Here is a 21,102-nt window from a genome sequence, read left to right on the forward strand (position 1 = left end):
TGACTCATGTCTAACCACGGAGGGGCTCAGGGGCATGTGTGAAGATGAAGTCAAACCAGTTTCCTGGCGTAAATACCTGCTTTCTGTCGAATACTGGTGATTGCAGTCGGTCTGGACTGTGGCAGGTCGTTATGGGCGTATGTATCGACAAGCATGCTGATTCGTGACATACATGGGTGAACGGCAAAAGGGTATTATTGTAGTTTCTCAAGCTGGTTCCCCAGCCTCTCTAAATTTCAGTCCGAGTCCGAACCGTAGTCGACCAAGCCTGCCAAGCCTGCTTTGGCCTGCACAGGCGGTTTGATCTGTGACTGTGGTGCGGGGGATGCGGATGCGGGTGTTGAAGTGGCCGCAGCAGCAGCGCTTGTCGTCGGCGGTTCTTTCCTCTTCAGACCAGGGAGCCGCTCGACCTTCTTCACCGGCTTCTCACGCTTGAAGGGCACAGGCGGCGGGGGCATATCTGACAGGTCCTCCATGACGATCTCCTCCTCGCCGATCTGCTCGGACAGGGCCTGCTCCTTGTGCCGCGCGAACGCGCGCCGCGCGGCCTCGAGGTCCTCGCGCTCCTGCCGCTCGGCCTCCTCGTCGACGGGCGGCGCGTCGGGCGCCATGTCGCCGCCGCCCGTGCGGTCGCGGCGCGCGTTGCTGGTGCGGATCTCGTCCAGCATGTCGGCGACGGCCATCTCGCGCTTGGCGTCGACCGTCTTGGCCTCGAGCTCCTCCATGGCGTTGCGCTCCTCCTCCTCCTTCTCGAGCCGGTCCAGCCGCTCCTCGTCCGTCTCTTCTTTCAGGGGCCGCCAGGGTTCCGTGTTGCGCTTCGCGCCCCGCTCGCACACGTAGTCGTTGACGCGCGGGTCCGTCTTGAACGTGATCTCGGCCGAGCACCGCGTGCACCGGATGTAGAAGCGGAAGATCTGGATCCCCAGGTACTTCTCCTCCTGGTTGGTCTCTTTGCGCGCGTTGAACTTTCGGCCCTTGGGCAGGTATTCACCTATATGTTGGTAATCACATGTCAGAAATCAATGTTCTATCTTTAAGTAATCGGATACAGTAGGTAGAGGAAATAGAAGAAACATACCGCATGTTAGGCAGCGCATAGAGAATGGCGCCATCAAACGGACGGTGATGACACGCGGGCCTGCTTGCTTCGGCTTCCGCTGGCGACCCAGGGCACTCGGATCGAAGTCCGGGGGGTAGTATTTGGTCAAGACTTTTCGTTCAGACATGGCGACAGAGAGGTTGGTGGTCGATTGGCAATGTTTCGATCAGTTGAGTGATAGGACTTAGCCGAGGATGAAGATAGAAATTTGTTGGGGAGGTATGCTGTAGTTGGATAGTGGTCGTCGATATGAGATTGAAATGCAGGCCAAAGATACTGATTTGTTTGCGCTTGCCTGGGCCGTCTCCGAATGGGCGGAACGCAGTACGAACTCGGTGGGTCGGCAACCTCAGCCCCACCGGACAATTCCGCCTTCTAAACTTTGAACATTGAAATGCTCATTTCTAGCTGCGACTGGCTGGGATAATATTATTGAAACTGAACTTGCATGCATGTAATAGCTACGAAGCAACTGAAAAGCAATAGCCTCGTTCTTTCCCTGTATGGCCTGTAGCTTCCTTGGCCGCACCTTCTGCAAAAAAAGGTAGATAATGCTCGGTCGCTCCTTCCCTATTTCAGGAGAAATGTTTGCCCTCACGCCGGATTGAACGACGGACCTCGTCATATCTTATCGATCGCTGCCTCCTTATCGGAGTGCAGGTCTTACGAGTGACGCGCTCTACCACTGAGCTATAAGGGCCGGTGGTGGAGTGGACCTTGATGGTCTAAACAATGTTGAGGAAAGGTTCTGATAAAAGGACCTATAATGATGACGGCGTAAGCCGTGAAAGCTATAGTGAGCTAACTACTCCAATTGGTTGCGATCTAGACTAGTTCTACTCATTCAGTCAGGCCTTACTTCCCTCTTGCATCTTGATAGCCTGATTGATCGGTCTCGTCGCACCTACCAAAGGCGCCGTGACGCTCATCTAGGATTCATCAGCCGTTTCGAGACCTCGAAATGTTAGATTAGTAGCGACGGGAGTCTTAATGTTACGAAACAGTAATAACCGGTCATGAGCTTGCTATGCCATCTCTAGCAGCTCTCACTTCACCAGCCCATCATTAAGAATCAAGGCTAGATAAATAAACGTACATGTAGTTTTCTTTAGAGCATTCTCCTATCTATTCCACAGCCTTATATCTACCAGGCGTTTTGTTTTGGTTGAACACCAGCTTCCAGCATCTCGGCCAGCGTATCCCATTTCGCAGCCGCCGGGTCGCCACTGGCTCTCGCGACACCTCTCAACCCCCCTGCAATAAACCGGAGATGCCTATCAAAGCCTGACCGTATCTCGCGGCAGGACCTCAGCATACGTCCTGTCATCTTCCAGAACCAACGCGCTCTTGTCCTGCTCTTCCAGGAAGGTCTCGTCTTCCTCCTCGTTCACCTTTACGAACAAGTGGGTTCTGTCTTCTTCGTCTTCTTCCGCAGTGGCCGCCTGTCGTTCATGTTCCGTCCGACGTGCATCCTCGAGCCGAATGGCGAGGTCAAAGAAATCGAGAATGCACTGGTAGATGGGGTCCAGCTTGCTCCGAGACAAGCTTCGGCGACCAGACGCTTGGTAAAGTTTGCATGCAACGCGATCATTGAATCTACGTCGATGGCATCCTCAAGATCTTTGCGTAGTTTCTCCGTCAGAGGCGCAAGGACGAGATTGGAGAGGTAAGACTGCAGAGAGGCACAGAGCCAGAGTATCTTGCTGCGGAGACCGTAGTATAGTGCCTGCTCGTGGTCCCTCCCCACTGCCTTCATAGACTTGTGAGATGCCTGTAGCATATGACTTGCACGGCGGAGTTGCAGTAGAAACGTGAAGACAGACTGGTAGTGCGTGATACTTTCCCCAGAAACAACAATGCGGATTGGCCACGCCATTCGGTAAGTGACCCCGATGGAAGGAAGGCACTTTCGCACTGATCTTCTGGACGTGCGGATGTTGCCCTGGGATTCTGGGTCGGAAGCAGTAATGATGATGCGGTGAATGTCCCCGAGTTCGTTAAATGCATCATGGGCCAGTTCTGTTAGCACAAACCGATCATGCCACTTGGGGTTCAGCAAGTCGAGATTGTTGAATAGTGCAAGAGCAAAGATGTCGGACCGGTAGCCGTCGGTCATGAGGTATAATCGATGGAGCATATCTATGGCGCCATCGAGGTCACAACTCTCGGAAAGAACACGCCGAAGTGTGCTTGAGGCCGCGTGATGCTTGCTTTGCATCCAACTCTCAAAGGCAACGTTGAAGATCTCAGAAAAGGGTGCAAAACTTCCCAGATCTGACTTTGTGAGCGCATCGAACCCCATTTCAGGTTCCGGGGCTTGCGGATCGGCTCGGCTGAGCTTCCCCATGTTCTTTAGGACGACAACGCTTTTGCCCGTGATGAAGATCTTGACGGCACTCGGCTGCAGAAACCGGGGCGCGTGCAGCGAGCCGTCCGCAGCGCTTCGTAGCTCAAACTGGTTCTCCCAAACCTGGCTTAGGGATACCTGGTCTTGCGCCTTCGTGACGAAGAACGTCACGTCACCTTCCCCAAGCTCGCCTTCATCCATCCATCGACGGATCGGCCGTAGATAGACCTGGAAGCACTCGAAGAACAGCCTGCCAAAGAACTCATAGATGCTGTCTTGACCTTCGAGCTGCGCAGTGCTTGCCGCATCAAAAAGGAGTTCGAGATACCGGAAAGCTGGAGACTTCGTGTCCCGCGCGAGTTGCTGGACAATAGCTGACAGGTCAAGAAGAGGACGGACGTGCGGGTCGATTTCACGCTGCAGCTCAATGAGACTGACCACTGTGTCTTCCTTGATATCGACGAGGCGCCTCTCAATGTTGGTCACTACGGCGTTGAACGCTTGTAGCCGCTTCGCTATGCCATCCCGGAACACTTCCAACAGGTGTATTTGCTGGCGATTTCGCGCTAGGGCTCGGAGAACAAGAAAGTTGCGTGCAATATTCCCAAACCACTTCAACACAGACTGTAGTGAATAAATTGAAGCATGCTGCATCAGATACTTGTCCGAAGGATCGCCTCTTTTGTCAAACAAATCATTATCCAGACCTGCCAACATAAAGAGAGCTTCGCGAACGAACTGAATTTCTGACCTCGTAGAATGCGCATGATCTTGACCCGAGGCCTTGGAACGGGGAAGCCTCCAATCTTGCGTCTGTTGTACTCTTGACAATGAATCGTCGTCAACAGAGGTAATCACATAGTCTTGCGGCCGCCGCCTATACTGGGCTTCAATGCTCGAAAGAGACGTTTGTCCGGATCCAAACGAGACGTATGACTCTTTGTCGTCGTCGTCGACAGGTTCGTCTTCGGAACTCTCATCGTTGAAGTCGGGCTTCTTCCACAGATCATCATCCGAAGACCCTCCTTCGTTGATAATATCTTCCCACTTGAGCTGCTCGCCCGGGTCGACATGGAGCTCCTCTCGAGGAATCAGGTCTTCGAGCTTGGTTTTCTTCACCGGTTGGTCTGACAGCTCCAGCAGAAAGTGAAGCATCTCTGGGGTGAACTTGTTGGACACGGCGGAAAGCGCATCTAAGCGTCCCCTGAGTGCGTCGGCGAGACCATCCCGATTGAGCACACGGAAGCGCTCCTCAATGCCATTGACATGCTTTTCTACGTCGAACTGGTTGGTGCGTAAATGGTTGTGATACCGGAGGCTACGCAGACTGGAGTCCCTCAGAGATCTCACTCTGGCGGGCTCTGGCTATAAAGAGTATCAGTTTAATGAGGCCTACAGGCAACGCACCATGTCTTTATCTCACTGGCTTACCTGATTTAAGATCACCTCGATAAGTTCTTCGGTCAATGAACCCAACGTAGCTGCATAAGCCATGTTGAAGGAGACGTTACGCTATCTCCAGGTAGGACGACGCAGTGTGAGACGGTATGATATCAATATGAGTTCACATTGACCGCCTATGGATTCCCTCAAGGTAGTATGATGCCCGCAGCTGCAATCGGATCTAGGTGCAAGCTCGGCGTACTCACTCAGCGGGGCACCTAACAATTTCGAAGAAAAGGCCACTGCGCAACGAGGAACGAGTTTCGACAAAAGTACTTCACCATCAATGTCTTTCAGACACTATCAAGGTGTCGGGTGCCCTACTTGGGTAGGTATTGGTCTGGTACATATATGCACGTCAATGTCGACCTAGGCTTGGCCAACGCGTCTCCAGCTTCCCCCACGCGCAGTTTGGTTTGCCAAGGTCGGCCCAGGAGGGCTGCTTATGACCGATAAGCTTCGAGCAAGGATGCATTAGCGGAGTACAGTGCGCAGGAATCCTGTTGGAGGGCTTTTCCTGCGAAGCATGACGGCATAATGCAGCCAATCTTATTAGTCTGCAGACAGTGCCGATTCGGTGTCTCCTATTTCTCCAAAATTTCTAGGCATCGTTAGGTCCTGGTGGGCAGAACGGTCTGTCAATTCAATTCGTCACGGGCGCGAGTTCGCCAGAAAGACAGTTCTAACAACTCTGTATCTGTATCTGCCCCGACAGCAGATTCTGTGAACAGACTGCTTTGCGACGACGACGACCGACTAACTTGCATCAAGTGTCGGTGACTGCTATTTACTCACTTGTGGTTGCACAAGCTGCTCTTACCGACTCATCTAGTGCCTTTCAATACCACCCGTGCCTACTTACCGTTGGCAGCGGTGTCTCAACTTTCTACTGCAGCAAAACCGAACAAGCAGTTCATGACAGCTCAACACGCGACGACATCATGGCTATAGCAAGGCCGGTGCGCGCCCTTGGGCTTGCCGCTCTATTGATGTGGATTTTCTTCCTCTATACCATACTCAAGCCTACACCAGGATTAGTAGGCCCCGACAAGTACAAGACCTTTGAGAGGGATCCCCAATTAGATCGTATGCTCTCCCAATCCCATCCCTCACGCCTCCTGCTAAGTACTAGCCGACACTACTTCCAGCCCTCGAGGAACCAGAAGGAAAACTTTGGCGCGCGACGGAAGACTATGCGCCAGACGCGAAGAACCCGGCGCGAATTAATGCGACCCTATTGGCCCTTGTGCGAAACGAAGAGCTCGAGGGCATGTTGCAGTCCATGGGCGACCTCGAGAGGACTTGGAACTCCAAGTTCAACTACCCGTGGACTTTCTTCAACGATGTTCCATTCTCCGAGGAGTTCAAAAAGAAGACGAGAGCTGCAACCAAGGCCGAATGCAGATACGGTAGGTCGGAGTGTTGAGTAGCATGGCTGGAGAAACGTGGCTGACTTATGAATGCAGAGGTCATCCCAAAAGAACACTGGGAGGTCCCATCGTGGATCAATGACGATCTGTACAAGGAGTCCGTCAAGATTTTGAAGGAGAACGATATTCAATACGCCGATATGCTGTCTTACCACCAAATGTGCCGATGGAACAGTGGTCTTTTTCTACAAGCATCCAGCGATGGAAAGCATGCAGTTCTACTGGCGAGTTGAGCCCAAGGTTCACTTCTTCTGCGACGTCGACTATGACGTCTTCCGCTACATGCAGGACCGCAACAAGACCTACGGCTTCACCGTCACTATTTACGACGCGCCCAAGTCCATCCCCACCCTGTGGCCCGAAACCGAGAAGTTCATTGCGCAGCATCCGGAATACCTGCATCCCAACAATGCTCAGCTGTGGCTGACCGACAAGACGCGCCGCCCCGAGCACTGGGAACAGGCCAACGGTTACTCTACCTGTCATTTCTGGACCAACTTCGAGATTGCCGACATGTCGTTCTGGAGGAGCAAAGTATACGAGACTACTTCAACCACCTCGACAGGGCTGGCGGCTTCTTCTATGAACGATGGGGCGATGCGCCTGTCCATAGTATTGCGCTGGGCTTGTTTGAAGATAAGAGCAAAATCCATTGGTGAGTAATGCTGGACCAGACTAGCTGTGTCAGTCAGTTTGCTAACCCTTACGAATAGGTTCCGAGATATCGGCTATCAGCATATTCCCTTCTTCAACTGCCCGAACTCTCCCAAGTGCCACGGCTGCACCAAGGGCAAGTTCTACGACGGAGAGCCTTTCTTGCAGAAGGAGGATTGCCGCCCGAACTGGTTCAAGTATGCTCACATGGACTAAACAAAAGTATGCGACTCGATAGAAGGGAGGATTTCATGATGTTTAAAGGGATGTAATAACGTCTGGGTAGTCTGAAATGACATGGGCTAGTGTTGGGGCATTTGGGTGTTACGGCGTCACTCCAAGGCATGATGATAGACGGGAGCTCTTTTAAGCGCTGTAGCATATGGCGGAACAGTGCTTTGTATGAATTCAACGCCACTATAACATTATGAAGATGGACATGACTTGATGCACAGTCCCCAGTATCCAGCAAGACGATGCAACTATACCAATATTTGACTGAGGCGCATCTTAATGGTAGCCGAAAACCGTAACTGTGCCCGACGTCCCTCCAACGCAAAACTGGTTGCCAAACCCATCTTCCCTCCAGGCTAAACAGCTGATAATATTATTGCGCTCCTTCTCCTTTCCGTCCTTACCAATGAGTTTCTTTTTCGGCTCTGTGCCAGCCGGTCCCCAAGGGACTCGGATCTTGGTCTTGACCTCGCCCGTCATCACGTCCCAGACCCAGAGCCGGCCCTCGCCGTTCTGCCCGGGCGCCCCCGTCATCTCGTCGCCGGCCAGGACGTACTGCTCCTTGCCGCCGAGGATGGACTGCACCCGCAGCTCCGCGTTGCGCAGCGCCGGGTCCGCGTACGTCTGGAGGCAGCCGCCCGAGTCGCGGTCCATCAGTCGGACCTTGCTGTCGAGCGAGCCGACCAGCAGCGCCTGGCCGTCGCGCGTCGCGCTCAGGCTCGTCACGCCGTGCGCCGGGCTCACGACGTCGGTCACGCACCGGCCCATGCGCACGTCGTAGCTGCGCACGCGGCCGTCGACGCTGCCGGCCACGATCTCGGGACCTCCTGAGGGGACCAGCACCGACGTCACGGCGTCCTTGGCCTCGGCGAGGATCTGGACGGGCTTGTGCGACGACTGGTTGCGCGTGTCCCAGATCCGCACCGTCGCGTCCAGGCTGCCCGATATTATGAGGGAGGAGTCGTCGCCGCCGAAGCACACGCTGTTGATCCGCGCGCTGTGCGACGCGGCGTTGCCGCCGAAGCGCCGCAGCGTCTGGGCCGTCGCGACGTCCCACAGGAAGACGGAGCGGTCGCCGCCGCCTGAGACGAAGCGCGCGTTGTCGTGCGAGACGCGCAGGGAGAGGACCTCGTATCCGTGCGCCGCGTAGGTCTGGATCAGGCGGCCTTGGGGCACTTCCGCGGGGGCGGACTTGGGTCCTGTTATGTAAGAGGTAGAAGAAGAGTTGTTTGTAGATGCTGGGTTGTACAGCCTGATGGTCCGGTCTGAGGAGCCGGTCAGGATGTAGGTCCCTGGTGAGGCGGAGTAGCTCACGGCATTGACAGGGCCTGTTGTTACTTATTAGTATATGCATATCATCTAAAAAACGCTTAGAATATAGGAGGGCAGACTTACCATTTGAGCCCAAAAGGTGGGCTATAGGCTTGTCCGGGAAAGCCATGATTGTGTGAACAGTGCTGTTTTCATAGGCAAACTCATTCTGAGATGGTTACATATAGAAGTCCAAGCATTCCAAATAGGCCCCTCAATGCCACAATAGATATGTTGTCACCAGTTACTACTGGAAAGACGAAGTATATAATCAGTTGCCCTTGCAGTACCCTTGGAAGTATAGGTTGTGTAGGTAGGTACTGTAAGAAGGTTGAGTGACTGTAAGGGTTAGAAGGATTTGATTGGCCAGTGATTCAATACAGCCAACAGGCGCTGCTAGCTGGGAATGGATTAGCGTTGACGTACTAGAAAATACCGAACCGGGGTCTTGCTTTTTCAATTATCTTATCCTCCAACCCATTAAAAATTTATTTGAAGGTGCAAGTTACCGGCGCGATAACTCTCAACTCCAAACTTGGAAAACAGTCATTTGGTGCTGATTTGATCTTACGGAGGTCTTCAATGTGTCTTTTTTCCTCGCAGGCAGTCCATCCCTAACAGGCTGTTCCAATGCTCCCACTAGCAAGCCTGGCCGCACGCCGCTTAAGAACCCATCACATCTGTGCAACATGCCGCATCGCATCTCGTAACCGCGGTGCCGCATTTGCGAGCCCTGCCCTGCACCTCCAGTATGGCCACCCCAGATACTTCTCGGCCACTTTGGTTCGAGCCGACGACAATTCCGAGCCCAGTGAAACTACCACCGAGTCGGAACCGGCTTCCCCGCAGCTGAAAAAGAAGAAGAAGAAGAGGCAGCAGCCCTCCCCGCCTGCCCCGCAACAAAAGAAACCGCCGAAGGCGAGCAAGCCGTCCGACGGGACCGAGACGGTCCCTGCTAAACCTGCTCCCAAGAAGAAGAAGCAGGAGGGTACGGCGCGGGACCTGAAGGTCCTGCAGGGCGCTTTGGCGGCGCTGAAGAATGTTCTCGACGCCCAGAACATCGACTTGACCGGGGCGGCCAAGTCGGAACGGAAGCGCGAAGGCAAGGCTCCCGGCAAAGAAGCGGATGGTGCAGCGGAGAAACAGCTGGCTTCCGGCTCTCTCAATGCGCAACAACCGAAGAAGAAGGAGAAGAAGAAGTCAGCCGGCGAGAGTGGGCCAGCTCGCCTGACTCCAAGACACTTGAAAGCATTACGCCGGGCTCTCGCATCACACCCATCAGCAGCTCCATCGGAGACTGGTGCCGAGGACACGAAGAAGGCACAAGACGCGGCCACCGCAGTTGACAAGAAACCCAAGGCTCCGTCCGTCTTTATCAGGAAAACCAAATCAGCAGGGCCTGCTTTGCGGGGGGGGGCTATTTTTCGCAAAACCAGTCCAAAGGCCGAGCCACCCTCGCAGGGGAAGCGTTCTACAGCCCTTAATAACCCCCTTAATGCGACACCTCCCTGGATGTTGACATCACAGGCCGAATCTGCTGGAACCGATATCACCGAAGCCACATCAGAAGAATCAACAATTAAAAAACCAGTCAAGAAACCCCTTGAAAAAGCTGATATCAAGATCGAAAACATCTATTCTGAAAATCTGCATCTTGTGCCCATCGAGAAAAAGCAACCGCCGGTACCACCTGTCTCGTACGGCTTGGACAGAGTATTGTTCAACCCGGGCGTATACCACCTTCAAGATCCACGGTCAAGGGTTTACAACTTTGATCCTTACCTGTCCAAGATTATGCCAATCCAGGAGTTCGACTTCAACGCCCTCAAGCAGTACATCACATCCTCCAAGGACGAGACCTTGATTAACATTGCACGTGAGAACAACAAACGCTACACTGGTTCGACTTCTAGCATGACGGCAATGTTGGCTCACTTCCACTATCTCCTGTCGTCCTGGAGAGAGATCAATCCTGCCATCTTGTCAAAAAGCTTCAATACTCCTTCGAATCATTTCACCAAAATTCTGACGAGTCCTGCGGCTATTTTCCTCCATTGGAAAGATGGCGTGTACGCCATTGACGCCGACAAGGAATTCGACACGGCAAACATCCTGAGCATGCTTGGGAAATCCATGGAGAAGCTCTTGACCCTCTCGAAAGAAGACTACGAGCGCTACCGGACGATCAACTCCGACCAGATTTCGGAAGAGGAGCGCAACGCCGACGAGGCCTATCATTACACGGGCCTGGGAGATTTCATGATGCGATCTCAGCTGGATGCTCACGACCCCAGAGTCCCCGGCACTGGCATGTTTGACCTCAAGACGAGGGCGGTTATCTCTATCCGCATGGACGCCGAGGGTTTCCATAAAGGCCTTGGCTACGAGATCCGTAATCGATTCGGCGATTGGCAGTCGTTCGAGAGAGAGTATTACGACATGATACGGTCCGCGTTCTTGAAGTACTCCCTGCAGGTGCGTATGGGTCGTATGGATGGAATCTTTGTTGCCTTCCACAATACGCAGAGGATATTCGGCTTCCAGTATATCCCATTGCCCGAGATGGATTTGTCACTACATGGAACCAGTGATACCACTTTGGGGAGATACGGAGTTCAAGCTCAGTCTGGGGCTGTTGAACGATATTATGGACCGGGCCAGCAAGAAGTTCCCTGAACAGTCGTTGCGGCTTCACTTTGAAACGCGGCCGTCTGTAGTCGCCCCCTTTATGTACATTTTCGCCAAGCCAGTCGAAAACCACGAAATCAAGGAGGTCCAGGAGGCGAACAAAGCCAAGATCGAAGAGTTCGAGAGAAAGGTGCTTGGTCTGGGTCCTGCCGACGTGGGCACAACCTCCACTCCGGATAATGAAGACCCCGTTGAAGACGATGGCCTCGAGGAAGACGATCTCGAGCAAGATGAGCTTGAAGAAGCGTTGGCTGAATCCAGCGAAACCCCTGTGATCAATGAGGTGCCTGATACAGCCATTTGGGAAGATGTGCGGTCTAAGGTCGAAGATGCCATGGAGGATGACGAGCTTGGTGTCGCAGCTGTCCGAGAAGCCATTGAAGATGCCCTCGAGCAGAGCGGCTTACTTGGCAGCCAATCGCCAGAGGACACGCGCAGCTACGTCGATTCGCTCCTCCACGCTTTGTCGCCCGATGCTTCACCAGAACAGACTGAAGGTGTTCTTGCTGATCGCGACGATGCGGTGGACTGCCAAGACCACGTAGAAGAGCAATCTACATCCGAAGACGTTGCCGAAGCTGAGGGGTCCGACGAGAGCCACATGCCTTCCGCGGTGCATGACGAGAATGCACCAGAGGTAGACACCCTGACCGAGGAGAAGCCAGTCAAGACAACGGACACTGCCGAGGGCGGCGACAAAGACAGCTTCGCTCAGGAGTCTCGGGGAGATGCGGATGCTGAGTCGGATGTATCATTCCATGAGGCTACGTCTGATCCCAGCGTCTCTATCCCGATTATCGAGACTAGCTCGCCCAGTAAGCAGGAACCTCAGTCCGAGGAAGCAGTTGCTCCTGAAGAGGACCAACGCGACGACAGAGACGACAGCGTGGCCAGAGAGCCTGTTTCAGAAGAGTCCATTTCTGCTGCCGAGCTAGAAGCTGCCGGTCTGAATCCTGACCAGCAAGAGAAGGTAGAAGAGTTGAAGGCATTGTCGGGCACTTCTAGCCTGTCCAACCTGAAGGATCTGATTGTCCGCATGGCTCAGAACATTGACGAAAGAGAAGTGTCTGAAAGGGACATGGATGATGAGGATGACTCGAAGCTGTGGGAGTTTGAGCGTGTCCTGGGCAAAATGATGGCAGATTCCAAAGCAGCTTCATCCTCTCCCACACAGGCTACTGATGTCGAAGATGGACTCAAGGAGTCGAGCGATGCTGCCACCGAGCCATCTGCGCTGACTGCGGAACCGCAGGCTGGCGGGACTGACGAAAACGCATTTGTTCACAGGGGACCGCTTCTCGGCATGGTCCTGACGGTTCGCAACCGGGTGAACGGCAGCTACGTGGAACGGCCCGAAGACCTCGACCCGTCGGACAAGTGGGACATTGAGTACAACATCCAGGAGATGCCCGAGGGCCGCGCCTGGAACTTGTACGAGAAACTGATGAACCGACGCAAAAAGGCGCTCCAGCACGAGGGAGACCGGGATGCGGCGTGGTACGAAATGTTCCAGGGGTCGCTGGAGAAGCACACCAAGGCCGGACGGAAGTTCCGGGAGGAGGAGGATATTCGCGCCCGGCAGCGGCCCGTCCACGTCGTGGGCGAGACGGAAGCCCGGACCTACGAAGACACATTTGGAGCCGACGCACCTGAAGAGGCCCCCGAGACCACTGAAGCTGACGAGGTCCCTGAGGCCCCCGAGGCTAACGAGGCGGAGGACAAGAAAAAAAGAAGATTGAGAGGATTTCGCCTTTGTCTTTTCAAATGTAAAGTTATGTACACTATTGGGCGAGACTCAAGCCCATCCCCATCACCACCACCACCATGGATCGCATATAATGTACGCGTCGGGCATGTAGCTGTATGTGTTAGAAGACTTACGAAGAGGCGCATTTGGTTAGAGATATTTATACATCTTCCCTGGTGGGCCGGAAAGGGGGCGACGACACAAACCCGCAACCTCACTCTGTAATATGGAAAATACCCAAACAAACATCTTAAATCTTAAAAAAAAAAAACGTATTGCTTATGTGTCGTATACACGTCTTATTGAACCATCTTTGCTGTGGTGCCCGCTTTCGCTATCGTTCCCGGATCACTCTCTACTTTAGACGCTAATGGCCACCTCCATTTCTCTTGCAAGCCATGACGGCCATTTAATTTTATACTTCTTCACTTTTTCAATTTGTGTTGGTGCAAGTAGCAACGATATGATGGCTGCACTGGGTGCATTTGCTTTGGCCCTAGGCATCTTTGCATCGAGGAAGTGGGGGATCGTCATTGGTACGAGCTGATGCGTAATACGGGCTGAACCTAGGTTACCTCTTGGGATCGACGACCGCGGCCCCATCGGATTTTCCCTAGGTTGCGCTCGCGACTCAAATCGAATAAAGGAATCGTCGAACGAACCCGATACCGAAGCGGCCACAATTAGCCTTCAGTCAATGGAGGAATCACTAGATCAACAGCCTCGACCGCGGGGTCCTAGGCTTTATCATAAGAAGAGCAGGACGGGCTGCATACGTTGTGAGTACAGAGACCCGTGCCATCCGTCCATCCCTTCAATTCCTTTCCTTGCTGCATGTCGCAAACAAAGTGAGTGGTTGCCTGTCATACATGCAAGCTCCCTACTCCCTAGCTGTCTGCTCTGCCGCTCTCGACACAATGTTTCAACACCCATGCATGTGGAATATACGAACGTTGCAATACTAATGCAGGACCGTTTCCGGGACAGGCAAACAACGGCGGGTAAAATGTGACGAAGGACACCCGACATGCGGCGGGTGCGCCAGGCACAGTGTCGAATGCCTCTACCCGCGCAAATCGCAACGCCCACGGCACCCTCGACCGTCTCACGCGCAAAGACCCGAGCAAGTGCCCAGAACAAAGCGAAAGCCGTCGGCTCCTCCTCCTCGATCACCACCGATAGTCCCGATGCAAGGGCTCCTCTCAAGACGCGCCTGGACGCCGGCGCGTCATCTCTGAGCCCGTCAGCGACCGTTACCGAAAGCTTGACGCCGGGGAGCCACAACGGCGGCGGCCGCGGCAGCCAGCAGCAATCGCCCAGCTCCGAGCCCAGTGACTTCGATTCCTCTGAGAACAGCAGCTACCACAGCGAGCTCCCCGAGTCGCGCGAGCGCCGCGTCTGGGAGCTGCGCCTGCTGCACAACAACCTGACCATGGGCCACCCCTTCAACGTGCCGCAGACGCCCGAGCTGACGCAGCTCTTCCAGATCGACGTGCCCAACATGGCGCTGCGCGACGGCTGGGACGTGCTGCTGTACGGCATCATGGCGCACTCGGCGCTGCACCTGTGGTGTGCGCAGCGCGCGACGTCCCCCGAGGAGCGCGACCGTTTGGCGTTGCTGCAGCAGACGTACAAGAGCGCGTTGCTGCGCGAGCAGGCGCGCGAGGTGGTCAACCTGACGTCGCGCAACGCCGACGCGCTGTGCTTCTCGAGCTCAAGATCCTCGCGCACGCGCTCGCGCTCGTCCAGACGCTGCCCATGGACCCCTGGGAGCCGCCCGTCGAGTGGCTGCGCATGGGCAAGGGGGCCGGCGCCGTCTTCAAGGCGGCGGCCGAGCTCATTGGCGACGAGGGCAACGAGGACGCCAAGATCATGACGTTCCTGAAGCACCCACCCGTCATGGTCGACCCCAGTACCACCATCGGCAGCGACCACAGCGCGCTGGACTGGCTGCTGGAGCACCCAGGAACTAGTGGTGGTGATACTGCTACTGCCGACGACGAAGACGACTGGGTCACGGAGCTCGACGACCCGGGGGTGCGCCGGGTCTACGACGAGGCGCTGGGGTACACGTGCAGCGTGGCGCGGGCGATCGAGGCGGGCGAGCCCGAGGACTCAGTCAGCCGGCGCTTCGGCGGGTTCGCGGTGCTGGTGTCCAACCACTTCACGCAGTTCCTGATCGAGCGGCGGCCCCGGGCCATGGTGGTGCTGGCGCACTTCATGGCCCTCTGGCTCGACTACGCGCACATCTGGATCATCGGCCAGGCGGGGGAGCGCCAGGTCCGGGGCATCCAGAAGAGCCTGCCGCTGGCGTGGAGCAGCAAGCTCGACGGGCTGTTCGCGAGGCTTAACAGGGGGAAGGGGGGTGGGCCGTTTGTTGGGCGCGGGGCGGGGATGTGAGGGGGGTTGGTTGGGGAAGGGAAGGAGGTGTGTTATCATATACTCGAAGCGAATTTATATCTTAAGACGACGTAATGTCTTGTGTGTATAAGTGTAGGTAATCGTAGTGTCTTAGTTTCAAAGGCCACTGTGGAACAGGTTGCTGTAGATAGAAATGGGAAGGCGTTTTGGGGACACCGAGTGAGGGGTGCCGATTCGAGCGACCAAGGATACGGATATCATGGTGTGAGGGTATAATACACGGCTTGTCAGACTAGAAATGGAACCATAATTTCGAAGTGCACTTGCTTTTGACTTGTCGAGGATCTGAAAAGGGGTCCTACGGCGGACCGTCACAACAGTGATGTTCGTCAGAATCGCCGGGTAAAACATACGAGCTACCCCTATTCATGGCTTCATAAGAGTTCAACATACTCAAGGTACCCCGCCTCCTCAACATCTACTTGAGAGGATTCAGTGTAGTGCTAAACGGGTAGCCTCTGCTGCTGAAGGGAGCCCCCGTATGCATCGCGTCGTTTGCCACCGTCGGCCACGACCCGACCTTCTCGGTCCTCCGCCACATGGTCGAGATGAGCAAGATGGGTACCGGAACAGACTTCTACTCTGCTGTGGAGATTGTTGGTGATTCATGGAAAATTGATCGTCAAGGCTGGGACAGCGCCTGCGAATGCCAACTACATACATAGCAACATCCCAATTGATGCAACAGTAGCCCCCAGTACTGTCTCCCTTGTGACGTGCTATGACAGCCACAATAGACGACACTGCCGCTTATCACACACAATACCACATGTTCATAGATAAAAAAAATCCGAAAATAATGCGAAATCATTGTGATAAAACTCCTATGCCAGACGAAGAGACCATGCAATGGATATTTACAAAGCCGCCGCCTCTTTGAAAACTTCCCAAACCAAAATGATATGCTAATCAGAGATCTCAATGCCAAATCATGAACCACCAACGCCAACCCTTAGTCGTACTTCTCAGGACTCCACTTGCCATCATCGTAGCCCGTGTTGCCACCCTCATACTTCTCCGGGAGCCCACGCCCCATCATCGGCCCGCTTGCCCTCGGGGTGGTGGTACTGGCCATCGTCAATCCCAGTGTTGCCGCCCTCATACTTGCCCGGCGCCCACTTGCCGTCGTCCACACCAGTCTTGCCACCCTCGTACTTGCCGGGTACCAGGACCCGTCGTCGTCTTCCCTCTTGGTTGTGGTAGTAGTAGTAGCGGGGTGGTACTGGCCGTCGTCGTAGCCCGTGCTGCCGCCCTCGTACTTGCCCGGGTACCACGAGCCGTCATTGGCCGGCTTCGCGGTGGGTAGGGCCAGCGCGGTGGTGGCGAGGGCGAGGATGGTGGTGAAATGCATGGTGAGGTTGATGTAAGATACTGAAATGGAGATGATGATTGACTGGGTTGCGATTAAGGGTAATTATGAGCTTTCTGGCCTGGGCTGGCAAAGTAGCGAGAGTTGCTTGGGTGATGATGGTGCTGTTAGATAGGGAACTTCATCTCTCTGATCCGGGGCATCTACCCCCTTAATATGTCTTCCATCTCTCCCGTATATCACCGCGAGTTACTATATCGAGTCCCAGCGATCGAGGCTGTGTCCTCGGGGTTTCCGTTCTTACATCGGACCTCAACATGCTGCTGTCGATGAGGCTTGCATTGTATTGCACCCGCACGCAGCCTCGAGCTTTACGAGGCCGTGGCTTAGAGGCGACGTCAAGTAACCTGTATGCTAACAGGATGATGGTGGTAGGCTGATGATCCGGCTAGCAGTTAGACCTGCAGCTTCTAGGGCTGACGTCTCGGAGGGCTGTGTCGATCAGCCGAGGAGCCGGAGTGCTTTATGGGGTAGAATTACCGGCGGAAGTCTCTCTGTCAGCACCCATCATCCTCATTGCATTGAATTCGGCATCCGACTCTCTGGTATCTTCAGTTTAGAACTCTGATGCTGCGGAGAAAGAGCTGCATCTGCCACAGAGTGAAACAATGCGAACCGTCAAGACAGTCTGTACCCTGTCCAACTGTGACCTAGGACTGAAGAGAAGAACTGTTGGCGGAGTATCACAAAGTCCGAGAACTGGAACACCTTCTATTCTGGAAGCAGCCTTTTTAGAACTCAGACACTATTGCAACATGCGTGTCGCTCCAAGAGCGGGGCATTTGCTTGCCGATGCTCAAAAATAGGGTGGTGATGTGTCCTCCCAGCTGAACGGGTGGCTGCAAACGCCATTGGCCTCGCACCACATGCGGGCAACAACTCCACATCTTCGCGGCTGAGATTCTCGGCCGTCAGCGGGGGCACTGTTAATGGGTCTGTTGGCCTGATTTACGAACCTCGTTAATGGCGTTGAATAGCATAGAATGTTGGTTAATTGGGGTGTGCGCTGGGCGATGTTCAATATACGAGCACTTGGCGTAAGCCCTTGAATCGTCTAGCCCGAGCAACTGGCCATTTGCTGGTTGGTGAGGGTCGTTGTTTTTGGGTGGTGGTGGTGGTAGTGCCGGGTCAGCAGAAGTCGTAACGTCCCATCCCGATGACACGGATGAGATAATCACGGCTTACGCTATCTGGGAAAAACAACCTGGCCGCAATTAACTGTCCTCCTACCCCTCACCCCTACAGGTCCCCTCTACTAAGTCAGCGAGGCTGCCCGCACACCAGACTCCTTCGCGAAGAGCGCACTTCAGCGCTGACATCCTCATCAGTACCGACAGGAGCCCGTCTCAGGTCAGAAGGCGGCGGGAGAAGGCGCCTTGGAGATACGTACTGTGCTCTCCGGCTGTGCGCACTGAGCCGCACGTCGTTGACTTCCAACGGCACTCCAATGACAGGTGACTGAACCAACAAGGTATAATTACGGGAAGGTTACCAGGTCTTTGGGACTCATCCGTTTTTGTTGGTCGGTTGGCTTTTGTATTGAAGCGGAGTTTCTTAAAACAGAACATGTCATCTAAATATAACGTTGCTTAATTCAACATAGGCTGCTACCGCCCAAATTTGGATATGACGAATGGTTTTACCCCTTTCCCCCTAATGGCCTTGTAGGTAATCATTATGAAACGAGGCCAAGATTGAGTAGAACCGACCTGCATACATTCACGCAAAATTCGAGTATCTGACAATCATACTAGGTAATTACATTGTAATGATATTCAACCCGTCGACTAGTAAGGACTCTGGTAGTTGAGCTGTAGTTGAAGTGGACAGACAGTAGGGGATCTGTCATTCAAGTATATATGCATGTATATGCATTATGTGAAATTTAACATTTGGGGCTCGCCGTTGGTGGGTATGAGACAAGTCCGCTACAGTTACCCCGTATACTGTTGGTCCATGTACATATAATACGTCCTTGCGCGCTCCCTCTGCTTTTCTTTCCCGTTTCACTTCCTCCCGCCGCGTCTACTTCCGTAACCTGTTCCTCAGTTCTGACGGTGTGCCATCCGGAGCCCCGGAGCTGTTAAGGGTCCCGGTGTGGTGGTATTATCCCAGGCCTCTGTTCGCTCAGCTAGCGACGTTTTGAGACTCATACCTCGTATACTGCTTGATCATCCAATGTATTGCATAATTCTATCCTTTTGAGCGGAAAACAGAATTTGCAACATGGAATTGCTATCTGCATTAATCATAATTTCAGATATATTTAGATAGTGGAAGCATACTTCGTTGGGAATATCTGCTCTACCAACGCCATTATTTTTCAAAGTATTCTGTCGTTTCCATTACACAGACCGTAATTGGCGTTGAAGGGAGTAGTGAAATGTATAGGTTCTATACTACTTGGTCTGCAACTGCGCAAAATTCACTAAACCCTAAACGCACTGGCTAATTATCATAGACTTGACTCGAGACAATATCAGTCGCTGATTCCGGAAGCGGAGTTTTGAAGATATTCAAGTGGCTCTTTGTTACGAATTCGGCCACAATGGGGAGAGCCCGTATCGGTGGTAACGGCTAGGGTGGCATGAGCGCCCCTTTGTGCTCGTGACATCCAGTCTCAACGAAGAGCAGCAGACAATGCCCGACAGGTTGTGCCTGTCGCCTGGTAATAGGGGGGAATTCAAAATCTTCCCGGGTTGCTCCTCTTCGACCAGAAGATCACTCCAAGCTGCTCACTCCCACCTGTGCACGGAGAGGGTTGATCCATCGGCTATACCTCCGAACAACGACGACCCCCACCCCTGAGATTGGGTTTCCTTCATCCGCCATCGTAGCGCACTTGTCTCCCAGCAGTACCGAAACTACAGCTTCTTTTGGCAGGGTTTTAGCGACAGTGAACATGGCGACACAGCAGACCATGGCGGTAGCCACCGGGTCTGGAGTATACCCAGATGACCGGATGGAGGTGGACGGAGAGACGAGAGTAGAGCCAGATGAAAACATATGTAAGCAGCTTCCTGATATTTGTAAACATTAGGCAAGCAATTGTCGGCTCCCGGTGGGAACGATCCCGCAGGATGGCATTCATATAGCAAATCGAACAGTATGGGCACGAGGAGTCTGCTGACGTTGAAAACTCCAAAGGCCAAGTACTGTTTTACGTCCCCTGCAGGAGTTTCCAGCAGGTGAGCCCAGAGATGTGGCGCTTGCGGCACTTGATGATGCTTGGAATCACCAAGCCATCCTAGTGGGTACCATTGACAACGTAAAGGTTGCTGGAAACCCGCAGGCCGAGGCTATCCTCGACCAAGTCACGAAGGTATGGCTGAAGGATATGCTGAATCGCCATTTCAGGACGGAGTTGCAGGACGCGTTCCCAAGCCCTGAGGCCCTGCTCGAGAGGGTCATGGAATGGGCCGAAAATTGGGCCGCCATGGTCAGCTTCCCCCGGGAACACCACCGTGGCTACACGCAGCGTGGCGAGTGGCACCTCGATACTCAGGCCGAACAGGCTACCATAAACTGCAACGTCATTCATGATGCAGACCCCGACGACGATGCGCTCTTCAATCTTACGGGTTGGTATTCTGCGCCTGGTGATGGCCTGAGTCTACCGAGCGTCAATAACACTGGCGCTGGCACCGAGGATCAAGTGCGCGCCAACTGGCGGTATTTCGTAAACTACAAATGAGTCCAAACGATATGCGTTACATTCGTAAGTTCATCCGCGAGAAGTTGATACTTCTCAACAACAACAACAACAACCCCCCCCAGCTTCATCGAGCTCTCTCCTTAAAAAGCAGAAGCATACCTAGCTTGGAAACAGCAAATAGAAACAGGTGCTGAGACTGAAACTAGTAAGAACCCACGAAGAGTTGAAACGGAGCGGCAATAGGGCGACTCTGTACGCTTACTTTACCTGGATTGTGAACTACCTCCGAGCGTGCGCCAACTTAGAGAAGCATGTCGCCCAAGCTCTCCAAGTGGTCTTTCGAGGGAAGCTTGATGCGGCGAGCAGGCGGGCCTACAAGAATACCTACCGAGACGCCATGGTCAGCCTGATGGCAAACCACAGAGATGTGGTCTATCATCTCCGCCGGATGTGCGCTCGGTCGCGCTTGTTCGCGGCCGCCCCGGCCCCGGACTACGTGGGCTTCCGGCTGGACGGGAACGATGTGGAGAAATTCGAAAAAGCGGTTGAGAAACACAATGACGGGGTGCGGAATCTCAAGCCCGCATCGTTCGCCGTAACACAGGATAAGCATGGGGACACTTTCGACAACCTAGAGCACTTGTTCGCGAACTTCCCCGGCAGGATTGAGGCGAAGCCACCAGTTCTCAATGATGTAGATTACG

The 21,102-nt window shown here is 54.0% G+C and overlaps 8 protein-coding genes across 8 annotated transcripts; 3 read left to right on the forward strand and 5 right to left on the reverse strand.

The window, feature by feature from the left end:
* Positions 1-236: 236 nt before the first annotated feature.
* PG994_014401 (mrna splicing protein yju2 protein) lies at positions 237-1,226 on the reverse strand (the record flags this gene model as incomplete). The annotated part of the gene is made up of 2 exons (XM_066865810.1): positions 237-991; positions 1,079-1,226. 2 exons carry the CDS (start codon positions 1,224-1,226, stop codon positions 237-239), a joined length of 903 nt encoding a protein of 300 aa, XP_066708939.1.
* A 1,150-nt stretch (positions 1,227-2,376) lies between these two features.
* PG994_014402 (Spc97/Spc98 family protein) lies at positions 2,377-4,940 on the reverse strand (the record flags this gene model as incomplete). The annotated part of the gene is made up of 3 exons (XM_066865811.1): positions 2,377-2,610; positions 2,655-4,811; positions 4,878-4,940. The coding sequence occupies 3 exons, from the start codon at positions 4,938-4,940 to the stop codon at positions 2,377-2,379; spliced, it is 2,454 nt and encodes an 817-aa protein (XP_066708940.1).
* An 890-nt stretch (positions 4,941-5,830) lies between these two features.
* PG994_014403 (glycolipid 2-alpha-mannosyltransferase) lies at positions 5,831-7,189 on the forward strand (the record flags this gene model as incomplete). Its single annotated transcript, XM_066865812.1, has 6 exons — positions 5,831-5,975; positions 6,038-6,298; positions 6,356-6,479; positions 6,529-6,834; positions 6,885-6,974; positions 7,033-7,189. 6 exons carry the CDS (start codon positions 5,831-5,833, stop codon positions 7,187-7,189), a joined length of 1,083 nt encoding a protein of 360 aa, XP_066708941.1.
* Positions 7,190-7,483: 294 nt separating this feature from the next.
* On the reverse strand, positions 7,484-8,648 carry PG994_014404 (beta-transducin; the record flags this gene model as incomplete). Its single annotated transcript, XM_066865813.1, has 2 exons — positions 7,484-8,535; positions 8,603-8,648. The coding sequence occupies 2 exons, from the start codon at positions 8,646-8,648 to the stop codon at positions 7,484-7,486; spliced, it is 1,098 nt and encodes a 365-aa protein (XP_066708942.1).
* Positions 8,649-9,148: 500 nt separating this feature from the next.
* On the forward strand, positions 9,149-13,045 carry PG994_014405 (uncharacterized protein; the record flags this gene model as incomplete). The annotated part of the gene is made up of 3 exons (XM_066865814.1): positions 9,149-11,006; positions 11,107-12,890; positions 13,007-13,045. 3 exons carry the CDS (start codon positions 9,149-9,151, stop codon positions 13,043-13,045), a joined length of 3,681 nt encoding a protein of 1,226 aa, XP_066708943.1.
* Positions 13,046-13,980: 935 nt separating this feature from the next.
* On the forward strand, positions 13,981-15,353 carry PG994_014406 (uncharacterized protein; the record flags this gene model as incomplete). Its single annotated transcript, XM_066865815.1, has 2 exons — positions 13,981-14,622; positions 14,667-15,353. The coding sequence occupies 2 exons, from the start codon at positions 13,981-13,983 to the stop codon at positions 15,351-15,353; spliced, it is 1,329 nt and encodes a 442-aa protein (XP_066708944.1).
* A 973-nt stretch (positions 15,354-16,326) lies between these two features.
* Positions 16,327-16,725, reverse strand: PG994_014407 (uncharacterized protein; the record flags this gene model as incomplete). Its single annotated transcript, XM_066865816.1, has 1 exon — positions 16,327-16,725. One exon carries the CDS (start codon positions 16,723-16,725, stop codon positions 16,327-16,329), a length of 399 nt encoding a protein of 132 aa, XP_066708945.1.
* A 3,265-nt stretch (positions 16,726-19,990) lies between these two features.
* Positions 19,991-21,011, reverse strand: PG994_014408 (uncharacterized protein; the record flags this gene model as incomplete). Its single annotated transcript, XM_066865817.1, has 2 exons — positions 19,991-20,356; positions 20,787-21,011. 2 exons carry the CDS (start codon positions 21,009-21,011, stop codon positions 19,991-19,993), a joined length of 591 nt encoding a protein of 196 aa, XP_066708946.1.
* Between the last annotated feature and the right edge of the window lie 91 nt (positions 21,012-21,102).

This window comes from Apiospora phragmitis, assembly GCF_038363925.1.
Source record: "Apiospora phragmitis strain CBS 135458 chromosome Unknown utg000013l:1.0-2965645.0:1.0-2969333.0, whole genome shotgun sequence".
NCBI classification, from domain to species: domain Eukaryota; kingdom Fungi; phylum Ascomycota; class Sordariomycetes; order Amphisphaeriales; family Apiosporaceae; genus Apiospora; species Apiospora phragmitis.